Consider the following 10,519-nt stretch of genomic DNA (forward strand, 5'->3'; position numbering starts at 1 on the left):
TCTCTCTCTCTCTCTCTCTCTCTCTCTTTCACACACACACACACACACACACACACACACACACACACACACACACACACACACACACACACACACACACACACACACACACACACACACACACACACACACACACACACAAATGTACTGGCATCAGAAAGCCTATAATTGTTTTTGAGAAAAGTAAAGTTTCACTGTCATGCATTTCCAAACAAGTCCCGTAAACAAAGCAGTGAGCCTGAGTGAGAACCGATAATAAAACACTTCAACAGACGGTGTGCTGAGAGCATTACAGAAAGATGCCACCTGAAAGAAACACTGAATTCTAATAAACAAGGCTGCTTTGATGAATGTTTCAACTGTTACGTAAAATGTCTGCTGAAAAGCACATCCAATATACTTCCACCCTCGGGAGATATGGGGAAACTAAGAAACACTCCGAATCCATTAAAGGAAAAAAAAAAATTCTTGTGTCTGAGCATACATCGACTTAAAATAGATGAACATTTTAGACACATTCTGCATGTAGGTTTGACTCACTGTGTGAGCAATGTTGTAGGCAGTGGTATAGGTCATTTTTTCATACCCACTTAATGTCACAGAACCAGTTAAGATTTTTGTAAAACTTTGTTATATTTTATTGTTATTCATTTGCATTTAAGGCAATCCAATACAAACTTCACAAACCACGTTATGACAATGACAAAATTTCTTGTATGGGTATGTGACTTATCCACCATGCAATCAATCAGGGACAGAGAGAGAGAGAGAGAGAGAGAGAGAGAGAGAGAGAGAGAGAGAGAGAGAGAGAGAGAGAGAGAGAGAATGCCTAATACATCCCTAGAGACAAAGAGAGAAAACAAACAAATTAAACAATGCGAAGAGGAAAGTAAACAGGCGCCTATCATGCTGCATAACTGCAAACCGTTTGATAAGAATCACGGTCAGAAGAGTCCATTATTGTACATCCTACAAAGTAGAGAACACTGTGTGTGCATGTGTGTGTGTGAGAGAGAGAGAGAGAGAGAGAGAGAGAGAGAGAGAGAGAGAGAGAGAGAGAGAGAGAGAGAGAGAGAGAGAGAGAGAGAGAGAGAGAATAAAAAGTGGGCGTTTTAGAGTGAATTCCAAAGAACCAGTTCCATGTTCATGTTGGCAAATGAAGCACAATGTCTATCAGTTGCCAAAGACTTGTCCCCGTTTTGGCACTGTATGCACAACCATTCCAAGTGGTGTAGGTCACACAGCCAGACACTATGACTGTCCATGGCTGAAAGCCAGCTGAGTCCTTCCTGAAGTAAAGATGCCAAAACAGAAACAGGAGCACATAGTTTAGTTTTTCTAGTCCCACATGGTATCTATGTTGGTCCAAGAATATGCCAGGTGGATTCTGAGACCTCTGGAATGTGTTTTGGAGTCCCCTTCTGATGATGTCACAAATAGAATCTTCTGAGGTAAGCCACAAGTCGCATAAGCTTCATGTGTGTCTATGAGGGCCTCCGCACACCGGCTCCGATAAAGTGCAGAGCACTGTTCCGCAAAAGTTCGATTCCATTGTTTTCAATAGAACCCTGCACACTCCCGCCGATGTCTGCGGACATCGACTGATGATAAGAGACGAGTTCTATTTATCAGAGCCGCCCATTGACTATCCATTCTCTGCGATGGTGAAATTGTGTGCAGGGGTTGGAATTGTGTCTGAAGCGAAAGTGCTCCGCAGTGCTGTCGGAGTCGGTGTGCAGAGGCCCTTACTCTACTCTTCCATCTTTCAAACTCGTGACAGCAGACAGAACCCCCCTTTTTACATGGAATCTCAACACCTGGTTCCCTATAGGAATACATTCGGGCCTAGGATTCATACATTGAAAGAAAAAATACAAAAAAATGTTTATGCTTTTGCTGAAAACTTGTTCTATCCTTCCTTCCTTCCTTTACTTCTTTCTTTCCTTCCTTCCTTCTTTCCTTCCTTTCCCAGAGGAGCAGAAGCTGACTGACAGACAACTGGTGTGTCAATAAACTGGCAACAGCTGCTTGGTTTTGGCATGAAATTTGTCAAAAAGTCTCAAATGTATTGACATTGTAAACAAGATTGCTTGTCAACATCAAATAAGCTCAGAGCCATCACTGTGCGGCAGTGAATGACAGGTAAAAGCTTGCACAACACATGTATCTCAATCAGGACACCTGCGAAAGCTCCGCAAAAGTTTTTTCCCTCACTCAACTGGCTTAAAATAACTGTTTTTCATACAAAGTTTCTTACAGAAGGTTCGGTACAAAAGAATCACTTAATAATCTACTTAATATGCAAATAAATAAACATATATAATTTATGATACATACTCTATCATTCGTCTAAAGGATTTCTAGCAAATATACTATATTCACATAACTATAGACCTATTATAGAACTTTCTCTAGCTGAATTAAAAAAGATCAGCATTTGTGTATAAAGTCATCTCTGTGTTATAATTGTGTTATGGACATATTCAGGGATATGCAAGGATGTATCCTAGGCACATGTGAATTGTTGTGTACTGTATACTGGGGTAATTTGATCTATGCCATTCAGGAAAGCAATTAAGTCAATGTTGAGTAAGTGTTGATCAGTGTACATATGCCTACAGAAGACAACTGGCTGTAGACAGGGCTGGACTGAGACCCAAAAAAACAGGACAGCTGTTTTCTTTTCTTTAATCATAGACCAGCCCCTCACTCACACAAGTCCCTTGCTTTTGTAGTTCAGTCTATTGGGCTGGCCTATATACATTGAGGGGCAGTCTCTAAGGAAAAACAAAAATAAACAAACAAAAAAACAGCATCGGCCCCCAAGGACTGTCTGCCCACCAGGAAAATGCCCTGTATGCCAGATGACCAGTCCAGCCCTGGCTGTAGAGGCGTGATTGCAGGTCTAGATGTGCGTACGGTTTAGTCTGAGATTACAATCATTGTGAGGACACATTAGGGTTGTGCTGTGCTGCATTTGACCGGATTGGTCTGAGTCTGATGGTTAGATACCCGATTTGCAAAAGTGACATTTGACATGACAATGGTGTTTGTTAATCTAACTTACGTTGCTTCTAATGTATGTTCTTATGTGTTGAATGGCACTAAAACATCTTTAAAAAAAACTCACATTTCTCCTAGACTTGTGTTTTCTTTGTAAGTAGTGGATCTTTTAGTTTGTATAATAAATACCCATTTGTGAGACATTTTTTGCTTTTTTTTCTCTTTGTTACTTGGTCAGTGACAATAAAGTAGCCATTCTTTTTTAAATATAAATTATAACAGTAAGTGTGCCACAAGCCCTCTGTCTCTTTCTCATTGATGGGCCTGCAAACGCACACCTGCTTCCCTGCTCATGGCACTGCCCCTGGTGCTCAGGAAAAACATGTCAGTCAAAGTGTAACAACTTAATCCGGTTAAAGCATTTCTGTCATTTCACGCTTTTAATCAACATTTTTTTGCAGTCTACTCACCCATTCTCTGCAACTGTGTGGAATTAAGAGTTATGGGGGGGAAACTGTTTCAAATGAACCAAGGAGCAGGACAACTAGGTCAATGTGTACTTTGCCTTGAAGCGGTGGAGTCAATACTAACCATTTAAGATCTGGGAAAGGGCACTTTGTAAAGTTAAACTTTTAACAGTGCAGGTTCAGCACCTAATGTACCCAGGATTGCATTTTTGTGGCGGAGAGGTCCATTTTTCATTTGAAATAAGAAAAACAAAAAACACACAACATCAGTTACTGTGTGAACGTATATACTGTAGGTAACAGCAGCAATGGGTAACGATATCAGCAGTATGGGGGCTCTGTCAGGGGTCCTGAAATTGCACTTCTCTGAGGATCTGGGCCATAATGAGAAAGGTAATACATCATATACATACACACTGTATGTATGCAATATCCTGACGTGGCGTGTGGTATAGAATAATAAGCCTGGGGGTCGTTTCTCGACAGTGCCTTTGCTAACAACTTTAGCCATTTTGTTCGTTCTTAAGACCAACGTTGTAACCAAGGTCTTGAGTTGGTCTTAAGTTGTTCTTAAGTTGTTCTTAAGTTATTCTTAAGTTGGTCTTGCGTCTAAAGACCAACTTAAGACCAACTTAAGACCAACTCAAGAGCAACTTACGACCAACTCAAGACCGACTTAAGACGGTTAGCAAAGGCAAGAATCGAGAAACGGACTCCTGGTTGGTTCTGTATCTGTCCATGGTGCTGAAATGCAGGGAGCAGTGTTTTTCCCTGTCTGATTATCATCGACTTTCAAATCTTGGCTCTTTCTCAATGCCCAGTGTTCTAGCCTTGCTAGGACGTGAAATGCCCAGTGATTGGATACTCTTTGGTGAACTCCGCAGAGTATCCAATCATCAGACGTTTCACGTCCAAGCAAGGCTAGAACACTTGACATTGACATGGGGCCCTTGTTCTGAGATGTTGGTCTGACCAAGATGATAACGAATAACTTTTCCCAAATGGCCTGGTTAACCTGCCTCCCTCAGCTTGCTACTGGTTGAGGCCAGAAAAGGCTGTGCCGAACATTTTCTTAGTCCCAATAGAACGTCTCTGCTTAAACCACGTCAATGCCTTGAACACGCCTCTACCCGTTGGAGCTGCTGTAAGTTGATTGCTTCCCGGAAAAGTGGATGGATTTCCAGACTTTCACCGGAGCTCAGAAACTATATTTGTATTGCTCCTGGCAAGTTGGAGCTTCCACTTCGACTGTAGGAGGTTGGATAAGTCTGACCTCCTACTAGTTTGGATTGTGTCTGGAATGCGCCAATAGTTCCACACATTTTCCCATTTGGAAACATCCTAATGGGTGCAATGTACGCCTTTGAGCAGTACTGTTCAACCGCTGCGTACACACAAAGCAGATACACATCACCTCACAAAAGGTATGTACATGGCAATAAAACTGTGGAGTTATGGCAGCAGCCACAAGTATGATGTATATCTGATACACTAACTGCAGCTTCATTTGTTTGAATTGATGTATGCGTGCCAAACAGTTCTGTGTTATGTGGCGTTGTTTTACCCAGTTAAAATGAAACTGCTTAGAGACCTCACCTTGCATACAGTATACCACTTTTTATATGCAAGGTGCAGCCTCTCTCATTTCGTTTTAATTGCATCTACGAAATGGGCCAGCAGCCTGAAAGCATTTTTTCACGAACACCATAAGCGAAGCCTGCTCCTACACGTACATGTAGCTTTACTTCACTTTACTTCACTTTACTTCACTTTACTTCAATTGTGTTGTTTTATCCAGCCCTACAGTATATGGCAAGGGCAATTATGGTTGTGATGGGGAGTTTGTGCAGCAATAATGGCACGCCCATGCTACTCTGTCAACATCGTAAGGGGCCAATGGGAGGGAGGAGACAGGGAGGCAATAATAATACGCAGGGCCGCTGAACGCTTTGGCTGGGCCCGGGACAAAGACATCTCAAAGGGCCCCAAACCAAATACACACAATGTAATGAGAATCCAATTCTGGGCCCCCTCTGTCCTTGGGCCTGGGACAAGTGACCCCTTTGTCTCCCCTCCCCGTGTTGACTGTTGACTGATAATACGTACAGTAATACCACCCTGCAGAGTCTCCTCTCTCGCCACCTGAGCAGATGATGGCAGGTATCCAATGCATAGTATACCTGCCGCCTGAATCAAATCTCATACATAATCAAATCTCTAATCTCATCTGAGTGACGGGGTGGGGTACTGTTAGAGGGGTGTGTGTGTGTGTGTGTGTGTGTGTGTGTGTGTGCGTGCGTGCGTGCGTGCGTGCGTGCGTGCGTGCGTGCGTGCGTGCGTGCGTGCGTGCGTGCGTGTGTGTGTATGTGTGTGTGTGTGTGTGTGCGCGTGCGTGTGTGTATTTGGGGTGGGTAGGCAGATAGGTATGGATTACAAAGCATAATGTGTAATACATAATGCATGATGTAGATCCATCATCCAACTTCATGCCTTGACTACAATGGGCAGGATACCACATTTGACAGAGATTCAAAATGAGTTTACTGTGCATGCATATCCTGATTAATCAGATAGATACTGGTGAGTGATTCCTGGCTAAGAGGAAAGGGTTCTTTCTGGAGTGACTCATCCGATACCCAGCAGCTTGTAATCATAGCACTGTACTGTACATGGAGTGTTACCTGACTTGCATGGCATGCCTATGTCTAAATACTGTAAATAGTATCAACAGAGTTAAACAATACCATATTTTAAGTAATAGGCCTATACGTGCCTCGTATATGATGCTGTCAGCCAGTTGTAATTTGTAGTAAGATGTGATAAAAAAGAAACAAAAATCAGAATGTGGTTTATGTTTGCTTGCAAGTCACATTGCTCCCAGCTATAAGAATACATTTTGTGCTTTTTATATGATAAGGATTGAAGTCAGTGCATTCACATTCAAAAATCCATAGACCTGTTATTATTATTGTCATCCACAACAAACAATAGCTGGCCACTGCCTCTCAGTAGCAAGCATGTTTGCTGCGGCTCTAGTGTACGGTAGTTAAGAAATAAATAATGTTTGTAAACTCCTGTGGGCATACAGCAGAGAAAGTTGATTGTGGCATGCTCATATAACACTAGTATGTACAAAACAACAAGGCTTCTAATCAATTAACTTTCGATGACAAAAAAAACCTGATCATTGAATTAACTATTAAAACGGGGGGAAAAAAACCTTATCAGAAGTACGTACGTATGTTGTTCAAACTAGTACTTTTTAGGACGGGTAGCCACCACCATCTAAAACTTTGAGAGTTTATAGACTCTCCACTAACTTCTCTTAAACACACCACAGATTATTAAACGATCTGTAACATTCTATAATAATAATATGCAACCCCTGTAATGTGGCAAGTCTTTCAGAGTGGGCGAAAGGCCAACTTGAGGCCTGTGTAAACTCGATTCCCATTGCAAACACTTCGTGTCAGAGGTTCTACATCAGATCACACTCATCATCATCTAGCGTTGGAGTGTAGCCTATTGTATAGCGTCAACGGTCCAAATCTCCCAAAATCTGTTCCAAAGTCTGCTCAGTACTGAGGTCCACTTTGTTTTTGTGTCCCTGTTCTCAGATGAAACAAGGGGAGTCGAGGGGGTCGAAGGGGGCGGGGGAAGGTCTGTCGAGGGGGTCGAAGGGTCAGGGGGAGCGGCGGAAAACAGATGAAAAAAAGAGAGAAACTGAAAACACCACTGTCTTTCAGCACACCTGGCGTCGACAGGTGAACTCCCCACAGGTACTGTAGCCTACTGTACAGCAGTAGGACAGGTGAGCTCAGCTCAGACGAAAGGTGAGCTCCGCTCAGAGGACAGGTGCGCTCATACGGCCACAGGCGAGGAGGGGGCGGAGGGCGAGCAGTCTGTGGGTGTGTGGTGCGGCTTGATGCCCTTGGACTTCATGTAGGAGATGAGCTGGTCTGGGATCTCGGCCAGCACGTCCTTGGCCAAGCGAGCCATGCTCAGCACGTGGTTACCCGTGCGGTCCATGTAGTCTCTGAATGGCACAAACTGCAAACAATACAAACACACATGGGCATGCCAGTTTCCGTCATTTTGTTAACACAGACATGTCATTCACAGATCAGGCCTGAAAGGTGCACTGTGTAATATTTTTAGTAGTTTTTTTCCAGAATTTATGCTGTCCATTCACAAATGTTACCTTTTTTAACAAATACCTGCCACCACCATCAAATTCTAAGTATTCATGGTGCCTGGGAAAATTGCACTTTTCATTCATGAAAAGGGGGATCTTCTCCATTGTTCAGCATTTTGAATGTCCGGAAATAGACATTTTTTTAGCTGGAAAACTTACTGTATTTTGGTAATACTGGTTAATTAGTTCATTATTCAGTAAATATTCATGAAAAGATCAAATTTGGCGGGACACAGCACAGTTCAATGAGCATCCGGGTTGCATTTCCTACTCTGGCCACCATCCCACACAGTGCACCTGAAATGAATCTTCACACATTTACATTAACTTTCTCAAAACTTGTGAAACTGTAAGGCGTTAACTGAGTCTGTCAGATGTACAACTACAAAAGTATTACCTGGAAAAAACAGTCTTCACTGCAACTGAATTTATCACCAATGAAATTACTAGTGCTTATGCCAACATTTTTTTAAAGGAGTTGATGGTAGCCAAGCATTTTAGATGTTCACTTATTCAGTGCATAGATAGCACATACCTGAACAATGTCTCTTTCCGCCAGCTTCCCTCTTGATGAGATTCGGATGTCATCGCCGTCCAGTTCCACCATGGCTGGAGAACACAATTATCAGGTTTTAGGTCAGTATGGCAAGTATTTTGGGTCAAAATTATTTGGCTCCCTTCTACCAGGAATCCTGGGGTGGTCTGTGTTCAAGTCCAACCTGAGGTCGTTTCCCTGATACATACATTACATTACATGACATTACATTACATTTGGCAGACGCTTTATTTCCAAAGCGACTGACAATCGAGGACATAGTCATCGCCAGCATCACTAGCAGATACAAAGTGCACAGGAAGTATACAGAACAACAAGTGCCGATTTAAAGAAGGGTTAGGGTTTTTTTGTAAGGTAGATACATCTCTCTCTCTCTCACTAATTTCCTGTCTCCTCATCTCACGCTGCTGTCCTATCTCAATAAAGGCATATGAAAACCAAAACAATTTTTTTTTGACCTTGTGTATTTCTCATATACGGCACACACACACACACACACAATCATCATTCGACACCCATCATCATCCCCATCCTAAAGCTACATAAAGTGTCAAAACTCCTGTCCTCTAACTAACACATGGCTAACAAACATGCAGAAGCCCAATTAGCAGAGAAAATCAGCCGGGCTAACAGATGGTTAAGCTATGCTAATGCTGCAAAACAAGTGGGGGAAATGTGGTCTAACCGCTGTGGGTTGACATCTGCAGATAACTCATCTGTGCCATTAACTACAGAGAGAAACACTCATAGGGTCTGCAAGCCGTAAACAAGCCCCTTTCCTCACTCAGCCTCAACCACAAGCTGTGTGTATATGAATAACTTTTTATTGGAAAGATAGAGAATGTTTTCTACTTCGACTTTCAGATCTTGTCTAAAGATCTGATTTTGTGCGCAAATGCATATAGTATATGCGGTAGACATTCACAGACAATTAGTAAAAGTGTGCAACTGTTTATGAATGTTAATGGCTGCCCCACAATAACAGTTTTGTGTCTGCCTTGTGAAAGCACTATCCATCTTCACAAAGGGACACAAACCAGATGCAAATTCATTCCAGCTTTGAGAGTGACGACTGCATTCTTACCGTCAAATTCAGCCTGGCCAACTCCAACAATGATAATGGACATGGGAAGTTTGGCACCCTGTTTAGAACAAGAGAAACACATCACACACATACACTTACGTTTATATCAAGTTCAAGTTCAAGAGTTTATTTGCCATGTCAACAAAGTTGATAGGATTTTTTTTGTAGCATATCCCCCAACATCAAATCAAATCAAACAGCAAGTTCAACATATTAACAAGAAGGCATGGTGGCATTTGCTACAATACAATGACATTAGAGGACTGAAAGTCCATAGGGTGTTTCCAAGTGTCCCTGTTGTCATTCTGAAGCAGGCATTACTAATAACACCCTATCACATCGACCATAATATATAAGCATTTCAGTTGCAGTCTTTGTAAAAAAAATTTTTTTTAAAAAATCGATCAAATCCCGTCTCCCCTGGATTCATTTTCTTCTTTGTTAAACCCTTACAACTCGCCTCCACAAAACAACACAAAACAAAACAAGGAGGGATTAGCGGCTTCATGAGGGTCTTCATAATGCACCTTGCAATACGGATAAGCCCCTCATTATTTACTGACAAATAATGACAAAACAAACTAAAGTGATGCTGTTCGCAAACATTGTTTTCATGGAAAGCAAAACATTTACTTTCTGTGTACGGTATGACCCTGCTTGACTGACAAGTGTGTTCAGCAATCATTGGAGAGATTTGCAAAACGTGAGCTTCATTTCTTAGGGAGTAGAAGCATTTTGAATTCATTACGAGCAGTGTTTTGCTTTTTCATATTACTATTCCGTTTTCAGAGCATAAGACAAACCCAAAGATGAGTTTTCCGGCTCAATGCACTGACAGAGGCAAAATTTACCACTGAGCACCTAAACTCCAAAATAAATCATTCGCAGGAACAACAAACAAACAAACAATGCTTGAACAGAACAAAGCGGCAGAGCTGCCATTTCATTAACTGTGACAAATTAAAAGCGGCAACAGTATCCTCGCATCCTGGACGGATGGCGGTTCAATCACCGCCGCCGATGCTTGAAAAGCGTTTTTAAAGGCAATACATTTGCTCAAGCCTGTAATGACAGACGTGCAATGCAAGCCACCCAGTTACCAGCCCTGCGGCGTATACCGTATATACAAAGTTAAAATGTGGTGAATGCGGTCTAGATTCCACACGTAGAGAGTACTCTGGGACCAAATACACTCTTGAATATATTAAGAGTGT

The 10,519-nt window shown here is 42.1% G+C and overlaps 1 protein-coding gene across 1 annotated transcript in view; it reads right to left on the bottom strand.

The window, feature by feature from the left end:
• Positions 1–7,331: 7,331 nt before the first annotated feature.
• LOC134457439 (copine-5-like) overlaps positions 7,332–10,519 on the bottom strand; it is a 208,858-nt gene continuing 205,670 nt past the window's right edge. The window contains exons 19-21 of the mRNA XM_063209453.1: positions 9,306–9,363; positions 8,201–8,274; positions 7,332–7,520 (exon numbers count right to left, since the gene is read on the bottom strand). Coding sequence (XP_063065523.1) covers positions 7,332–7,520; positions 8,201–8,274; positions 9,306–9,363 — 321 coding nt within the window. The remainder of the gene's footprint in view (positions 7,521–8,200; positions 8,275–9,305; positions 9,364–10,519) is intronic.

The sequence above is a fragment of the Engraulis encrasicolus genome, chromosome 10, assembly GCF_034702125.1.
Source record: "Engraulis encrasicolus isolate BLACKSEA-1 chromosome 10, IST_EnEncr_1.0, whole genome shotgun sequence".
Taxonomy (NCBI): domain Eukaryota; kingdom Metazoa; phylum Chordata; class Actinopteri; order Clupeiformes; family Engraulidae; genus Engraulis; species Engraulis encrasicolus.